General features: G+C 37.5%; 2 protein-coding genes across 3 annotated transcripts in view; one reads left to right on the top strand and one right to left on the bottom strand.

Moving 5' to 3' along the window:
• PPAT (phosphoribosyl pyrophosphate amidotransferase) overlaps positions 1–18,129 on the bottom strand; it is a 42,459-nt gene that overhangs the window by 21,333 nt on the left and 2,997 nt on the right. The gene's annotated exons all lie outside the window — the stretch shown is intronic.
• Positions 1,056–16,661, top strand: LOC122180324. 2 transcript variants are annotated; one of them, XM_042871894.1, is made up of 8 exons: positions 1,056–1,432; positions 2,403–2,492; positions 7,503–7,589; positions 9,528–9,599; positions 10,359–10,760; positions 12,135–12,200; positions 13,237–13,427; positions 16,011–16,661. In XM_042871894.1, exons 1-8 carry the CDS (start codon positions 1,303–1,305, stop codon positions 16,098–16,100), a joined length of 1,128 nt encoding a protein of 375 aa, XP_042727828.1. In that variant the 5' UTR covers positions 1,056–1,302; the 3' UTR covers positions 16,101–16,661. The 2 variants fall into 2 exon arrangements, with proteins under 2 accessions (XP_042727828.1, XP_042727829.1); XM_042871895.1 differs by lacking the exon at positions 16,011–16,661 and adding an exon at positions 14,523–15,575.

Here is an 18,129-nt window from a genome sequence, read left to right as displayed (position 1 = left end):
CCAGTTATCACAGGGCTAACAGGAAAAATATTGGTATTAGTACAGCTTTCTCACAAATGGAATGAATTACAGAGCAAATAATGCCTGTATCTAGGACAAGCTTGTCCCCAGACAGGTTATTATACTCAACTATGTTCCACTTCTGCTGTCTGTGCAAGCAAAGGTCAGATATTTTTGCCATCACACAAAGCCCACTGATTATACCATATCCAACCCCTGTATTCTGGCTTGCCCTGCTAGAATAAGCCACTTGCAAAAGCATTTATGACTTCAGTATGACTGAAAAAAAAAAAATCAGTTACTGTTGTGGACTTTCAGTTTTGCTCTCTTTGATAAAACACTGTTTTTTTATATTTTTTAAGTTATTTTTTGAGAAGATTTGTAAAATGCGTGAGATAAAACTTCCCAAACTAATTCAATAACCAATCAAAATGACGTCTTTAAGCAAATTCATAATTACAAATAAGGATTTCTTCTTCAATGCAAGAGATCATATTTCAGTGTTTACAGTGATTGTGTGTATCTCCTTTATTTCCTAATGCTAAAAAAAAAAGCTGGAGACTGAAGAGAGTCATAATATATAATACTAATACAGTTCTACAAAATAAGTCGCTCAAATTGTCATTTTTCATTTAAAAATATGTATTTTTTTGATCACTGAAACCTTGATATTTATGCTGAACTATACTGAGAAAGGGAGCAGTTTTGTACCAGCAGATCACAAAATGGCAAAATTCTCCACTTGTCCACTTCCCTCAAAAGGGGTGCTTTGTTTGGAGTTAAGAATTGGATTCTTCAGATCCTTGTGCAATTTGAGTTTTGCATGTACGTAAAACCAGAAGCATGAGATGAATGCAGGAAGTTAAGTCTTTACGCTAGAAAAATCATTAGGAACTAGCATACTTCATCCTCATTCTCTCTGTCCTTTCCCTACCCCACCTACCTAATGCAGGTAACCTGTGTCTGTGTCTCTCCCCTACCCCACACGATGCAGGTAATCCACCGCCAGCAGTAGAGGCTTCCAAAACACCGGCTTTCATTCCAACAGTAGCAAATGAAGGAGGAAAACACTGGACTGTTAATGAAGTCAGAGCTCTGATACACATATGGTCAGACAAAAATATCCAGCAACAACTGGAGGGGACAGTGAGAAATAAAAGAATATTTGAACAGGTTGCTGCTAGACTTCAAAAGTTCGGAATTGACAGGGACTGGAAGCAGTGCAGGACAAAATATAAAAATCTGAAACATGAATACAAGAGCATAAAAAATGGCCAAGACTCAGGGAGTACAAGTAGAAGCATGAAATTTTTTAATGAACTGGATGCTATTCTGGGGCATGGTACCATGGAACGAGCAAGTAAATCAGATAATGAGGAAAGTGAGAGGCCTCCAGAGTGGACAGAAGCAAAATCAGGAAAGGACTCCATAGGTAAGTACTCCAGCTTCCCACATATCATTTAAGATTTTTAGTTTTAAATTTTTTTGCAATAGCAATCTTAAAAATGAATCACAAAAAAACAAGCAGGTAGGTGAATCAATTTGCTGGGTGGGGTGGTGGAGGAACCCAGAGTATAAAGTTTTTTGTCCAGTAGTTCACTTAATATTATTCAGTGATTTCCTCCAAGCATTTTCTATAGAATTTGGAAACAAAAAGAAGAAAACAAGATGAAAAGAAAGAGACAATTGTAATCAAAATCAAGTCTGAATACACTGTTTGCAGCTTAGATAAGAAAGGATCAGACTGCTACTGGACAAAGAAATCTACAGTTGTAGGCAGTAGTTAAAAAATGTTTAATTTATTTTTCTTATGTTGCCCAACAAATTCAGTTTTACTGGCCTTTTGATCTAGGTTCCCCAACTAGTGAGACAACTATTGTAAAAATAGCAGAATGACTGGTGTAAAGAATCCTGGCAGTTACTTGTTTTTGTGTGCTTATTGATGGATAACTTCATACTGAATGGACTAATGCAGAAATAGAAAAGACCAATGAACCTACAGTGCATGAGAGTTAAATTATTTTTCTTATGTGTATACATCCACGTAGAGGCATGTTGTTTAAAAACAAAATTAAAATTAAAGTCATTTATTACACAGTAATGATCCTACATGGTGGACGACTTTATGGCCAAAAATATAAGTCTAGCTTAATGGAAGAAGTCAATGAAGAAAAACGTAATGCAAAGATGAGTGGATAGTCTGATAAAAACTATAAGAGCATTTTGGGAGAAGTTTCACTCTTCAGTTGCAGTTTCTAAATTCTTTGTTTATGTATCTACTAATGACTGCTGGCATAAAGGGAATCAATAGGTTGGATGGCTCATTTGACTTGACACAGCACAGCTGTTCTTCTGTGGAACACAAATGCAATGCCCTAATTAACACTGCATTATTTACACAGAAATACCTGGAGACACAGGTGAAGAGGACTCTGTTAGTAATTTGTCTGAAGACCTACAGGTTGCAGATGTAAAGAAAGTTTCTGATTCAGGTAAACTGAAAAGTCTGCTTTTTTTATATAAATTCTTACATTTAGTAACCTTGGATGGATTTCTAAAAGAAGCGTGCACTGCAACAACAGTCAGAAAATGTAGAGGTCTTCAAAACAAAAGATATCACAATAATAACCATACTTCTAATAATTACAGGCACACGTGCACATTTACGATGCTATGCTGAATTTGACAAAACCAGTCTATTTAAATAACCCTTTTGAAGATTTAGGGACCACAAAATAAAGAAGAAGCCATAGATTTAAGGAAGTTGAGTATAATATTACTACATTTGTTTAAGCAGTATATCCTCAAGGCACATAATTATCCATCTCCTGTGCATAGTCTAATACAGTGTTCTCAATTTCACAACATGATTTGGTCAGTATTTAACAGAATTCTGTCAACACCCATGCCGGCGGTGAGAATTTCATTTTCAGATATCACTTTCTAGCTTGTGGTGGCCACTGAAAACGAAAGTCATACGCTCTTTACAAAGAAACATTACAGCTTACTTCTGAAAGCATAACTTCTGGGGGAAGTGGGAGTTCAGCACTGAGCTAAAGGCATGTATGAAAGTCTGGAAGGCTGAAGGGTGCGTCTTTCCTTGGCAGAGAGGACCTAATGGTCTCCTTCAGTAGCACAACATAGAATGTGCACATAAATAAGGTGTTAAGCAGTACTCTAATACAATTTAAAATGGTCTAAAGTGAACTTGAAAGGTTTTAATGTCAAATTAAAAATCTTCTGTCAGATGATGTTACTGTAAATACTTCTCCAGAGAATCTGGCAGCTTTTCATGTAAGGAAAGAAACAGCTATGACAAGTAAAGAGATAGTTGATGATAAAATGTAATTTGAAGTATTCTGGGCATCAGCATTCTTGCTTCACTGCTCAAATGTAATTAGATTTATTAATTTATGTTTACTCACGAAGAAATATACAACTAGCCTTTTACCGGATTACCACAGACACCTCAGGCATTCATTAGGGAAAAAACAGGTTGTCACAGAAAGTACATTTTCTAAAGAGACAAAATATATAAGAAATCATAACCGCTATTCAGTGAGATCTACTCAAGACAACTTGTAAAATGCATCAAACTCCATTTTCCCCCATAAACAGGTAAAATCACCACATTGTAATAATACACAGACTCAGCAGTGCTACTAAACTGTCCTAAGGCTTAGTTTTTTTTTTCAAATGCTTGCTATGTTAATATTGTAACCTTCTTGGATCGCAAGCTTCTGAACCAGTTAAAGGAAAGTTAACTGTATATTTCCAGGACAGTTCTGAGCACTCATTTTTAACTTTTTAACATTCCATTAGGATACGTGTAGTAGTTTGGCAGCTACAGCTTACCATAGTTACCATTTCCCTTTTCAAATATATGTACTTTAATGGCATTTTTTCTTTGTTTCTGGGTAATTGCAATTGCGATTTGTAAAATCTCATTTTGTAGGCAAAAAATAAAATTGCAAGTATATCACATGTTTCTCTAGATTAGCCTATTCACTCTGAAGACTATTGTTCCAACTTCTGTGGGGAAAAACAGGCAAAAAACAGGATCCACTCTTGATAAGATGCCGTTTCAGTTTCCAAAATCCTTTTCTCCATTCCCAAATGAACAATACAGGATCCAATTATTTTATCACAGATGGTAAAAACTACTTCATCTTTAATGTTATTTATGGTACAACCATTAGGCACTTGTATGGCAACTGCTGAGTCACGGCCTGAACCTCTGATTGATCACCTGAGGTGAGCCATGAGTCAGCCAGAGGAGCACAGGTGAAGGCAATTCACCTGTGCTACAGGAAGGGGTGGAGCCAGGCTCCACCCCTCCTGGACCTATTTAAGAGCTGGCTACCAGAGGGGAAGGATCTCTTCTGGAGATCCTCCTCTTTGATATCTTCTAGTGAGCTCAACCCAAGGGTAAGCTCTTCTACTTATTCTCTTTTGTGATCCCTGTTTGCTTTGCCTTACTCTTTTGATTATATTGCAATTATAACATCTTGGTTATACAGCACTATATAAAGCAGAGAACAGAAGTTTGCTTCTTACTTCAATACTGTGGGCACTCTATTTTCTAGTTTTGATACTAGCCTTTCCTTGATAATTCAAGTGAATTTAGAGTGAGAAACTTAAATAAAGAGTATGTAGCTTTGTATTCACAAAAAGGCAAGCAGCAGCAGGGATACCATGTTACAGGGGTTCTTCAGTATCAACAGAATTCTGGCAATCCATAGCGTTTAGGATGTGATCTCTGTTACCTATTACAGCAGAACTTCCACAGAAAACCTCAACAAGTTTATGATTCTAATCTATATATATACATTTATTTATTTTTCTTTTAAATAATCGTAAAATAAATAAATAAATGGTCATAAATATGAATTTAGAAATTCAATTAACCTTGCTCTGCATTTTCATGCTGGGGCATCTTCCAAATTTGTACATAGAAACAGCAAGTGGAATTAAGTGCATGTTTGTTTCTATGAACTAGAGACTTCTGCTTTCTGGAAACTGCAGTAGCATAAAAGTGCAGAGGTGTATAAGATTCCTCTGCAGTGCATGTACTTCTAATGGTCTTATGTGTGCATCTGAGTTAAAAACTATAGTGACATTATCATCCACTGCCAATCATTATGAACAGTCCAGTCAGGTATGCCAGGTTCCAGCAAGGAAGAAGATTGAGACAGTGTTAGTCAAAAGACAAACCCACCAGTCTGAGGCAAGTGCTCAGTTATTTGATGTTTCATTATTTTTTCACAACTGCACAAATGTATTTGCCACTTAAAGAGTAGCAAATGTCCACTTGGGAAGGAGTAGATAGAGGTAAATAAATCCTTATACATTCTTTGACAGACTGCAACTGTACTGCAGTCTCTCGATCCATTGTGCTTGAGGTGACTGGCCAGCAGAGTGCACCAGAGCCTTGTATCAATCACAGAACCATTCTCCAGTCAAAAACAGGCAAAGAAAACCCAGGGTCACTGTAAACTTTTTCCTATCCTAATAACAGTTATCCATATTAAGTCAATCTGGAAATAAAACCAATGTAGTCACTTTTATTTCTGTTTCATAAAACATGAGATTGCCTTTAAGGGCAGCTAATTCCAGAAATCTATTTAGAAGAGCCAATTCAAAGTCTGCATGTGTAAGCACACATTCCAAACACGTTACTTGCAGCGTGACCACAGACTGTGTACAGGTATCTGATTAAATCTAAAGTAACACAGGAAACAACAGTGAAAATAAAGACAAGCCTCTAAGGAATGCCAGCAGACTGATGCAAAAACATCTATGCGTTTTGTTTCCAACAAATTACTTCTCTTGTCATTATTTTTGTTTTTCTTTGTGCTGCTTATGTTACTATATGTCTCTCTAAGGACAAATTTGTGATAAGTTGTGACACTGCCATCGTACATTTTTAAGAAAATTATTTGAAATGGTTGTTTAAAGTTAAGGTCTTAAGTCAGAACATACTCAAGGAATTTATGTTGGCTTCTCTTGAATATTGCCTGTGAGTAGAATTTTTAAATGTTTAGTCAAAAGAGAATGTTTTAATGCATATGTCTTAGGCTGGTATGAAGTAGGTGCACTTTTGTATCATAAATGACACAGATGAGGGTAAGGATTAAGATACATTACTAATCTTGCTTAGTGAGCCAGAACACAGGATAAATAGCAATAGTGAGCACAGTACTGAAAGAGAACATAGCTTGCTATCAGTCTGAAGAAGTAAATGGGAGAAGACTGCTACAGTATTGCTCAGGTGGCTTTGTGAGCAGTGCTCCAAATACAAAGTAGAGATTAAGCACGTTTGCTGGCAGTCATTTATAGCTTGACAAAACAACGTGGATGGAGCCAGTATCTTTTATAAATGTCAGAAACCAATGACGGTTTGCTCTGTTTGGCTCAGCCACGCTCTCCTCATGCCCTCCCCCAAAAACTCAGGCAAATGGTTCAGAAAAAAAAGGCAGGCTATCTACCCACACATTCTTGGCTCAAAAGAAAAAAGAAAGAAAGAAAAGCACATGATGCTGGTCACATCATAAAGAATGTCTGATGCAAACAAGTCTGTATTGATTCAGGGGGTAATTTTTAATAAAATGACTATAGATCGTGTGCTATTGCTCAATGTTTGCGGGCAATATTCTTGAATGGACTGAGGCTGGGAGTCAGCAGCTGCTGTCATTGATCTGCAGTGTGGCCTTCAGCATGTAATCTTTGTATACCAGTTTCCTCACCTAGAAATGATGATTGGAGAGACCACTTGCATCATCTGCCAATTTGTCTGAGGGCACAGGGGTGGAGTTCCCCATTAAACAAGGCAGAACCAATGACAGAGGTGCAGAGCTCTCCTCCCCGTGGAGGAGAGCCCATGGACCCATTGTCAGTGTGCCCAGAGCCTGGGCCCCAACAGTGTGAGGTAAGCGCTGCCACAGCTGCAGCAGGGGGGGATGTTCTGAGGACAGGAATGTAATACTTTGTCTCTATCAAGCAAGCAATCAGTCCTGCAGATCAGTTATCCAGGCAGAGCACACTTATGTCAATGAAAGGACCCTTGCTCCAGCTGAGGCTAATTCAGTGACTCTTGGCATCACTCACCTGGGAGTCTTTCAAATTTCAGTGGGTACTGAAACACCCCCTACAAAAGTCACTGTCTTGCCTGTTCTGCTGCATGCAGGTTTATCAGCTACTATGTTATTTACAACCACGATCAGAGAACAATTCTAAACATTCTGATCCAGCTTTTACTAACTTAAGAGTTTGCACATTTCATCCATAAACTTACCTGACAAGTTGTCACGTGGTATTCTGGAGTTATTTTATAATTGCTTACACTAGGCTTTTAAGCCCAGCATTGTCAAGAAGTGACAGTCTTAAATTAAGAGATGAAATCTCTAGCAATAGTAATCATTACAGACACTGTCAAGTTGGTGGTCCTAGAGCCATATCTTAAGGACTGTTTAGTTAATGAGAACTCTAAATCTCTGTTGCAGAAATCCTTGAAGATGAGGAGGACTTCAGCAATTCCACCCTGGCAGCTCTGGAAGCTACACAAATAAAGAAGGAGACAATTGATATAGGTAAGTGAAGACCGTGTCCTGATATTTATAACAGTTCTACTTTAATGGGAGCTGTAGATCCCTAAGATTCATGTTACTCCTACTTATACTCATTCTACTTCTAGGTTATGATAAAACCTGTTCTTGTTTAATTTCCTAGTGAAAAAAATGCATAAACAGTTACCTCTCCTTTCATCCATTAAAAAAAGATTGTATTTCACCTGACAACATACTTCTTATGCTACATGTGATAAATATGTGCTTGTTTGTGACACAAATACAGGTTTGTTTTTTTTTTTCTTCACAGCTATTAGAGGGTGACCTGGACGACTAAATAGCTAAACACTAAACGTTTTATGCCTTGTCTGTCTTTTCCAACTATTTCAAGACAGTCCATTAAATTTGAGACTGTTCACTATCCAACAGTTTGCATAAATATTCTGTGTTATCTTACCTCTAAAACTGAAATCAGAGTTGAATACATTCAACAACACGTATTTGGGAAATATATTAAAACCACTTAAAATTGACATCAGAGTACACGTGGGATATTAACCTTCTGGAATAACTGAACATAGAAGCTATGGATGGTCACGGAAGAAAGGCATTAGAGAAAAATAGCAATGACATTGAAATCTACTATCCTGACATCCTGAATCAAATCCTACTTTTACAGTATTACTGTTTATATCCAGAATTTAAACGAATGAATAAAAAAACTCAATGCAGTGATTTTTGGAATGAAAATTCTTTGCCCTCTTAGACTGAAAGAATATTTCCATTGTATGCATCAGTATTTCTGCAATCCAGGCAAGGAGCTGTCCTTGGCAATTACGTTATCTGAAATTGGTTGTTCAGACCTCCTGTTCAGCACAGCTTTTACAACTGTTTACATAACTGTAAGGAATATGACACTGAGGACAACACCAGAGCAATGCCATCACAGCAATGACACTGAAAACGCAAATTACATTAAGGATAAAGTAAGACCGTGTCCCTGAAAGTTCAGGGGCATAGCAAGGCCACCCGAATGCAAAGAGAAGAGTTCATGCACAGTGAAACAGAATACAAATGATTGCTTCAGTTGCACCAATTCCCTTTTCTTGTCACATAATAACCATTGAAGATAGCAATCACTTAGGTCAGAAGTACACAAATGCACAATGAGATTAGAGTGCACGGTTGAGAGAACACGAAAGCAAAGCCATCTTTCCTGGGTCACAGTTTAAAAAAGAAAATAATAATAATCACTCAAGAGCCCAGGAATAGAATCATAGAATGTTTTGGGTTGAAAGGGGCATTTAAAATCATCTAATTCCAATCCCCCTGCTACAGGCAGGGATATGTACCTCTAGACCAGGTGTGCTAGTGCTGCCTTTTGGTTCAAGGCTGTATTTCCAACAGCTGAAAATGCAAGAATTTTCTGAAGAATTATGGGGTGCCTAGTCATGAAATAGATGTTTATGAAACAATTTTTCTTGTTGTCATCCCAAGTTAACCACACACACTTTTTTAAAAAAAAAAAAGAATGTAATTTCTGATTATAATTTTCAAGAAGTTTGATCCCTACTAGTATGAGTGAATCTGCAAATGGCACCCAAAATGGGTGGCACACCTGTGCCAGTGAATGTGCAGAAACATGTTATGCAAATCGACCTATATGAGAGATACAAACCATTGATGTACGCCTACACATTTAATTAAGTATTTAAACTTGTGTGCAGCATCCACAGCTACCTTTTGGGGAACACAGCAGCAGAAACAAAGATAAGGCTTATGAGATATGCTAACAGATAATTTGATTTAGGGAGGCATATAGCAAAAGACTTATTAAAGCCCTCTAAGACTAATGGGTTATGACATTTTTAATTAAGACAGGTGTTACCTGCAGAAAATGACAATAATCCCTGTGATTAATTTGCCTATGTCCACTTTCTTTAAACCTGTGTGTTTCTATAGATGATGATTCTATAAGCTCTACCTCAGAAGACAGATCATGTACGCCGCTAGCAAAACAGATAGTTGGGACAGGTGAGTATTGATTTCCATGCATTTACTCTGAAACAAAGTCGCATTGTAATTTCAGGACCAAAGCTGGGTCAATCGATCAAATCTTTACCATAAACGCTACTTTACTTTATTTGCTTTTGTCTGTTGTCTAGTCTTTGCACTACACCCAAAGTTTAGTTTCTTATAATTATTCTCTGTCATTAGTAAAACTTGAATTAATATTTTAGTGGCGCTTTGTATTTATTGTATAAACACCATCTGCTTTCTTCTAAATATCCATATAGATGTTTTTTTCTTGTATTCAATCCCTAGAAGCACTGTCATTTGAGTAATACTTCTTCTTGCCACTCTAATTTGACAAAACACTGGAAAACCAATTTCCTACAACTGCTGATAAATTGTTGCTTTTGAAGCTTTAAATCTATTGGTGTCCTGCACATAGCACTCAGATACATCTGTCTTTAGTTTGACAACAGCAATAAAATTGAAAGAGAAAAAATGTTGAATTTTTTATGATTACCAAGGACAGGATGTTATATATATATACCTTGCACTAGATCTATATATATATAGATTATATATATATATATCTTGCACTGAAATCTAGGAAGAACTGTAATCGCATCTGGATATTAATACTGCAAAACTAAAAGATTTTTGCAACCAGACAATTATTATAAATGTTAATTAATCCTTCAGCTGTCACTTAACCATTAATTACAATTACACTTCAATGTGTGTATAACTCAGCAGTATCCGGTTGCTTCATTATATTTTCAGATAATCATATCCCCTTGGAAGAAGCACAAAATCACTTTAAAGTTATCACAGTTAATGATACTGGAGCAGGAAAGCACTGGAGTGACAATGAAGTCAGAGCTCTGATAAATATATGGTCAGATGAAAAGATACAGCAAATGCTTGAAGGGGCAACAAGAAATAAAGAAATATTTGAGGAAATTGCCAGAAGGTTAATGAAATGTGGAATAGACAGAGACTGGAAACAATGTCGCACCAAGTACAAGAACCTAAAATATGAATATCGTGCACTGCAGAAAGAAAATGAACATCTTGGTAATCCCAGGAGGAAAATGAGATTTTATGATGAAGTTGACTGTATCTTAAGAAGACAGCCTCTAGGTCCATCAGGCTGGGGATGTGAAAGTTCAAGCCTCCTGTCAGGTACTAAAAACTTCCATAATGAGAGAAAGCAATTACACAGAATATTAAAAGTTGCTTGTTTGACACGTGTTCTAGGGGTGAAGTACATGGTCATAATGAGGAGGGAAAATAACTAAAGAGCATGTATCTGGACTTGATGATCTTTGTGGGTGTTCTCCAGCTCAGGATATTCTATGATACTCTGATTATTTGATTCTGTGCACAGTCAAATAGGCAATACTCAAAGAATAGCGGTGGCTCTCTGGAGGAGTTTAGAATTAAGAAAATTACCAAAAATGTACAAACACATGAAGTATTCAATGTTACTGGAGAGACTTTGTGCTTAGGGAATCTTAAGTGACATACAGTGAAATGGTGCTAGAAAAATATGGCAGATTTCAGAGGTGATCCAAGAGGCATGTAAAGCACTTATGGATAGAGAGCTGCAAGCTGATACCAAGTGCAAGGGCTCCAAACATACAAACTTCATTAATTCAATTCACAGCCAGGAGAGAAAAAAATCCAAGGCTGTGATACATATTTTGATACATATTTCAGCACTTGTAATTATTACCTGCCTGGAGCAGAGGCAGGTGCCCCTGAGAGTCAAAGCAGTCAGGTAGATCAGATCATATAGAAGCAACTTTGCAAAGCATCTTAGAGCTCAATGAATTATGGTAAACTATGATTTTTGTCAACGTATTAGGCAATAATTTGCAATGTTGCAAATATTATTTGAGGACTTGAACCAGTTTGGTAGCAGAGGTCACAAGGACAGCTTGAGTAGAAAGCTGTGGCTGAAGCCACCCTTACTTACATCCTTAAGTAAGCTGTGCTCACTCATGAGTCTGAGCCCTAGTGAGGTGTCCAGTGGCACCATCTTGTAGTGCCATCAGTTGTAGCTAGAATTAAGTCCACACAGTTATGAGATGACACTTTCCCAGCTCCCTTGTTCTTACTCTAAATGATATTCTTAAAGCTTTCATTTTCTTCCAAATGTAGAAAATGCAGATAGTATCACTCATTTCTAGTCTTTTTAAATAGAATTTTTCAGCACCAAAAATATTTGAGCCAAACTGGTTGCTTTATATTTTGTTATGCTAGAAAAGGGTTGTGTAACCTGTGCTGTGAATACTGCTGCTGAATAAAGGAAAACAACAGCCATTCATAAAAGATGCTTTAATTATTAGCTTTGCTAAGGCATCTGCCAAGCAAACACACGTCTCTACCTTCATTTTGTTTGCCAGTCCAGTGCCTGACTTTTCTAGGAGACTCCTATTGCTCCAAGTCACTCATTGCAGTGCATTTGCTTTCACAGTATTAAGGCATTTTGGTTTGTGACTATGCTTTTAGAATCTCCGCAAAATACTTAAGTTAACTTGCTTCTCTCTTAAGTTTCAGTGGGAGATGTTACAGCAAATGCAGGATCCTTGGGTATCAAGAGAAAAACATGGAATGATGGTAAGAGCCTCTGACTTTTTAAAGCACCTATACATTACTGTTAATTGTAAGCCATATACTAGTTTACACTTAAGAAAAAAAAACAAACCTAGAACTTAATACCAACCCCCAAACTAACATTCTTCTTGTACCACCAACAATCTGTAAAAAGAAAACTTCAGATTAAAATGTGAACCAGAGGGAAAAAGTGCAATTCCTTTGAGACCTCATCTGTGATAAAAATGAGGAAAACATCAGGAAGTAATTCTCTGATTTAAAAAAATTAAATGTAAGGAAAAAAAAAATTAAAAAGAGGAAGCTGTTTTAATAACCTGTGCTGCTCAGAGGAAAATAATGATGTCATGGTCACAGTCATGGTTGTGGTTTCTTTATATTATACTGTGTAGTGAGTAAATGAGAAATTTTGTGCCTAAAACTGCACAAGAAAAAAACGATTTAAGACACCTATTCTCAAAGAAATATGTTATAGAATTACTGTGAGAGAAAAATGAAGGGATGGACAAAAATATATGATATGCAATTTGATATAGGAAAGTAGAGGAGCTATTTTCATTCCTGCCAAAATTGGCAAGCCCTAAATGATCAAAAACTCCAACAATGAGGAATAAGAAAGCTAGTTTTTGGGAGGTTCCCCCTTAATGTCTGTCTGCAGGCAAATGAACACAAACAGGTCCAAACACTACAAAATTTTTGAATTCAAGCTGCTCAGTGCACTGTTACAAACTACCCCAAAAAGACTAATTTTATGTGATTAAATACACTTTCATTTATTGTCACCTAGATAACTATGTCTTGTAGAAGGCAATAGGTAAAACTAAAATTTTCAAATACATGTGAGCAACACAGTGATTTTCACAAGGTCTACTGCTTTCCTACCAGTCATTATACAGTGTCCCGTTATGCAACATTAAGTATTGCTTGCCAAAAGAGGGTACTCCAAGGCCAGTATTAGGAAAATCTAGCATGTGCTAAACTTCAGAGTCAGCGTTTCATTGACTTGTGCACTCTAACTAAAATACTTTGCTTTTGTCCACAGAGATGTCACCCATTCCACTTAAGAAAAGTGCTTCTGAAAACACCATATTCCAGTTTCAAAAACTATTTACAGAGAGAGTGAACACAGTAGCAGAAGGCAAAAAGTTACTATTAGAAAGGCTTTGTAAGCAGGAAGAAATGCAAGACCTCAACAGAACACAGCTGTATGCACATCCTTCAGCCAAGCAACAGGTTGGTTTAATGAACTTTCTACCAAATTAGCATGCAAAAAATTCTCTCGGATGGTAAGAAGTTAAACAGACTTTTTTTGTGAGAGAAGGTCACCCACATGAGTACATGGTTGCTCCCTTTTGATTTTTTTCACCTTCAGTTATTTAAATTGAAAAAGGTATGAGTTTCAATTACAATCCTTAACAATGAGATTTTAGAAGTAGCATCAGTCTAATAAAAGATATAACTTCTCCCTGTATGCCTTAGCTCACCTACATGACACAAATAACAGGCTTAACTGAAAGCAAATACTACCACTCTGATCAAATAAAACATCTACACTTAACATTTCAACCCATCAAATATGACCATGTTAGCAAGTCAGATATTTTTATGATAATTATACCATTCCACGAGTGCAAGGCTAACGCTGCATAAACAAACTGAAGCTGATTTGATAACTCACTGCAACAAGATTCACTCTTTATTCTTTCTGGATCCCGTATAAATCAGTTCAGTTTGCTAATACAGCCCAGATGAAAAAAAAAAGAAAAAACAAACTATATTCTGTGTAGGTAGTGAACAGAAGCAGCCCAGCAAGTTCTCAACAGTGCTAGCCCTAACTTGGAGCAGCTCAAATGTTAGATTTGTCACACTGTGTCTGTCCTCACAGAAGGGCGACGCTAGGAAGGCTGTATGACAAAGAAGACAAACTTCACTTAAAATTCTGAGTAATGCACTCTGAGGATTGCAATCCTTCCAGAGCTTTGCTATCATTCAGTACAACAACCCCACCTGCACCCTAAAAACTTTTTTCCTCTCCCAGAAAATAAAAAATACATTTATTTTATTCATTAAAATAAGCAGATCTTTCAAGAAACAAGTATTTAAATGGTACTGTTCAGGTAAGAACTGCACAAAAGCACGGAGGCAAATGACTGTCCGAATTCTCAGCAGCTCAGAGCAGGTATTGGAGAATGCATTTGGAATCTACATATGGAAATTTTCATATCAGCACTAGAGGGTAGACACAAAGCAAGAACTGACAGGAAAAAAAGAAAAAAAAAAAGAGCACATGGCTTTCTAACAAAAAGGTGTTGTTTTTTTTCCCCTCAGAAAACATGTCTGCACGTGCCATAGAGCAGGATTTACCTAACAAACAAATGTGCAAAGGTGGATCTGCTTTTGTGTATTCTGCTTTGTGACTACAAAACATAGCTTATTTTCTAAAATTGTTTTAACACTCTTTATCATTCTTTTCACATTTATTCTCAGTCAGTAGTGGCATGAGATCAAATGTATAGGGCCATTTGGCATCATCTAATATTTTCTTGCTACTCCCACTTACTTGTTACAATTAACCTGAATATATAGGAAGATTAGACAGATAAATCCAAGTGGTGTAAGGAAAGTCCTTCTTCATTGCAGCTGTGGTTATGATTCAACATCATTTTTTGGTTAGAGACAAAATAACATGAATGTTCCACTTAGAATTCCAGTTGTGTAGAGCTATGGTCTGTCACCTTTAGACAGCATCACCAAGGGTAGTGACAATGGGCCAAATCAAGTATCACCAAAATGAAGGATTTCTCAAAAAAAGTCCCTTGAAATTAGCAATTACTTAGGCCAATATTCTCATCCTTTGAGAGTATTTTTACATCCACTTGAGCTTGTGCTGTGGCTCTGCTCTGCTTTAAACTTATAATAGTCACACAATATGTAGTCTAGGCACACTTACAAACAAGTTGAATGGAACCTGGGGTACTGACACATGCTAAATGTTAGGTGTGAGAGCACTGCAGGAAAACTGAAAGGGCTTGGGAAGTACAGCTGCTTAGAATCACGCTCTTAGGAACCGCAGTATGGTTCCTGTTCAGCAGCATGGCCAGACCAAGTTGTTCACATATAACTGCTCTGACAATCTAATATAAACTACTTCATAGAAATGATCCAGTTGAAAAATCAAAACCAACATCAAAGAAATGATGGGAGTAACAGCAAACCTATAAAAAAACAGAGATCTTTGCTCTTCTCCCTTCTCAAATATCCATGCTTTTGCCAGAGGACCATTCAGAATAGCATAAGGACAAATCCGTTTCTTCCCCGGTTTGCAAATCACAGAATGGCCAGGGTTGGAATGGACCTCAAGGATCATGAGTTTCCAACGCCCCTGCCACATGCAGGGCCACCAACCTCCCCACTTAATACTAGACCAGGCTGCCCAGGGCCCCATCCAACCTGGCTTTGACAACCTCCAGGGATGGGACATCCACAACCTCTCTCTGTAAAGAACTCTCACCACTCTCTCTGTAAAGAACTTCCCCCTGACATCCAACCTAAATCTTCCCTCCCTCAACTTAAAACCATTTCCCCTTGTCCTGCTGTTATCTACCCTTTCAAGGAGTTGATTCCCCTCCTGTTTGTAGGCTCCCTTCAGGCTGCAGTGAGGACACCCCACTGCCTTCTTCAAATGAGGATATTGATTTTTTTGAGGTATAGCAGATAAACATCACAATCACCTCTCTGATCTATATTAAGTGTTCAGTTCACCTCTAAAACACACTTATTCTGATATGAATGGCTCACTTTATGTGCCTTTGATAGGGCTATTACACTGCAAGGAATGCCCCATTTAGATTTCCTGGTAGACCAAACTACATCTGGGACAAATGCACGGAGAATGGGCTTCACTGAGCAGAAGTACTTGCTTTCTGGGTGGATCCACAATCACCATTGTTGCTTAAAAGGCGCTCTCCTCCAGACTCCCACTTTCTTCTGCAGCAAAGTAATCTTTGTGCTGGTACAAGCACTCGTGCTCAAGCGAGTTGTCCAACCACAAGTTCTAATCTGATAAAAAGCCCCTCCAAACAACTCTGTGTTGCTGGTTTTGTTGTTGTTGCTGCTGCTTTTTTTCCCCTTTAAGATCAAGAACAGGAATGCAAGACATGTCAGAAAGAGCAGCCAAGATAGTCTGTTTTACCCAAACCTCCTGTGTCATGTACAAGCCTCCCTCCATGCATCAGGCTCTATTGTGAAGTATGGGAAGTCAAGCCAACCAAGAGCAATCCTGTGAAAAGAACTGGAAAGCTGTATCACACCTGCATGGATGACTTAACTAAAGTCAACGAGAAGAAAAATTAACAGTTTCACTCTCACTCCATGGCTAGGTTAACGTGATGGAATTAAATTCCATTGGCCACAATGAACATAACAGCTGTTCTGAAAGATCTTCATTTAATAAACATTTCAGCACCACTTCCCTCCTGTTTTTCCCACTACTTATGTTATTTCATTCCAATTGCTTACTCTACATCCAGAAATAAGACCTAAGGCTGAGCTGCATTTTGTGAAATGAGCATTAGATTTCAGTGATTTTAACTTACAACATAAACCTGCCTTCACTTTCCGGAAATCAGCAAGCAGGAAGTTATACAAAAGCAGAGCAGAGCAACAGCTCACCACACCCAAAGGTCTCCATTCTCCTCTTCCTGCAGTAGTGAGGGTTGGAACATATAATTGTCCACATCTAGCAGCACAGAATGGCCTATAAACTTACACCAATCTTAACTGAAGATGAAGTGTTAGTACATCTACATGCAGTATGTGTCTCTGAAAGTACTCAGGAATGCTTAACCAGCACATGCAGCGTAAATTTGCTGTAAAATATCACAAAGGGTCAAATAATTACTAGACAAATATCTTTCCCAGCATATTCCACAGGTAATGTATATAGAAATATGATTAATTAAAAAAACCTGGCATTTAGACAATTAAAACATTAACAATACTACTTTCACCTCTTAGGATGGAGGATGTGCTTAAGTTAAATATACTACATAGCAAATTATAAGGATCACTACCTGTAACACATCCATGCTCCTCAGAAAATTCCCACTCAAATACTGCTGAGTCCAATTTGCTCCAGTAAGACTCACAGTGTAAGATAGGATACCAGTAGCTTGCTAAAAAGCCTTTAAAAATCCATCTTGCAGTGAACAGGATGCATAGAAAAGGTAGATAATGATATTTAATATGCTATACTGATTACAGATATTAGAAAGAGTGGCTAATTGGAGGCAAGAAGTAATTCCACAGGAGAGAAAATGAAGTAAAAATTCTAAACATAAAATGGAGATTGTTTTGGCAATGCTGCGTGAGTTTTAATAGTGGACAGTAAGAGGGAAGGTATTAGAAAAGCATGGCTTCTTCTCCATTTACTTTCATTCTCCTAACAAATCCCATACACAGACCCAGCTGAACTGGGATAGGCAGGATTCCCTTATTTAACCAGGCTTCCACCTGGCACAGAAGAGGACTTTCAAAGACTTTGTTAAAAAATCAGTTTCGGTATATGGCATTACTGCCAAAAATATTTCCCAGAGAATTTTGCAAAAAGTTAACAGAAATCACACTTGTTCCAAGATTAATGTTGCAAATTTGTCCTGGTCAAGGACTTCAATGACGTTTAATAGATTTGCAACTCAAAGTACTCCTCCTCCCTCTCTCACTGCCCCCAAGAAAATCTTCTCCTTACCAATATGCTTTAACTTGACTTTGGCACGCTGTCGATTTTACAGTGACTTTGTTCTCTAGCTTACTTTTCATAAAGATGACTTAGAATACCTGTTTTTAAGTTTTCTTAGTGTTAAATCCAAAGTAACAGTTTTAACTTCAATAGCCTTAAAGTTTTGTGTTTAATGAGAATTCACTGCTAACGCAGCTA

The sequence above is a fragment of the Lagopus leucura genome, unplaced genomic scaffold, assembly GCF_019238085.1.
Source record: "Lagopus leucura isolate 7727_CA_CO unplaced genomic scaffold, USGS_WTPT01 Super-Scaffold_100004, whole genome shotgun sequence".
In the NCBI taxonomy this organism is placed as follows: domain Eukaryota; kingdom Metazoa; phylum Chordata; class Aves; order Galliformes; family Phasianidae; genus Lagopus; species Lagopus leucura.
Note: the sequence above shows the minus strand (reverse complement) of the source record. Positions and strands in the feature narration are given on the sequence as shown.

What these genes read in the sequence shown, in the direction of transcription:
- LOC122180324 (XM_042871894.1), top strand. Translation starts at nt 1,303, where the DNA reads ATGAAATTTTTTAATGAACTGGATGCTATTCTGGGGCATGGTACCATG. An exon ending in AAAACAGATAGTTGGGACAG is followed by an intron (nt 9,600 to 10,358) that starts GTGAGTATTGAT and finishes TTATATTTTCAG; the next exon opens with ATAATCATATCCCCTTGGAA. An exon ending in AAGTTCAAGCCTCCTGTCAG is followed by an intron (nt 10,761 to 12,134) that starts GTACTAAAAACT and finishes TTCTCTCTTAAG; the next exon opens with TTTCAGTGGGAGATGTTACA.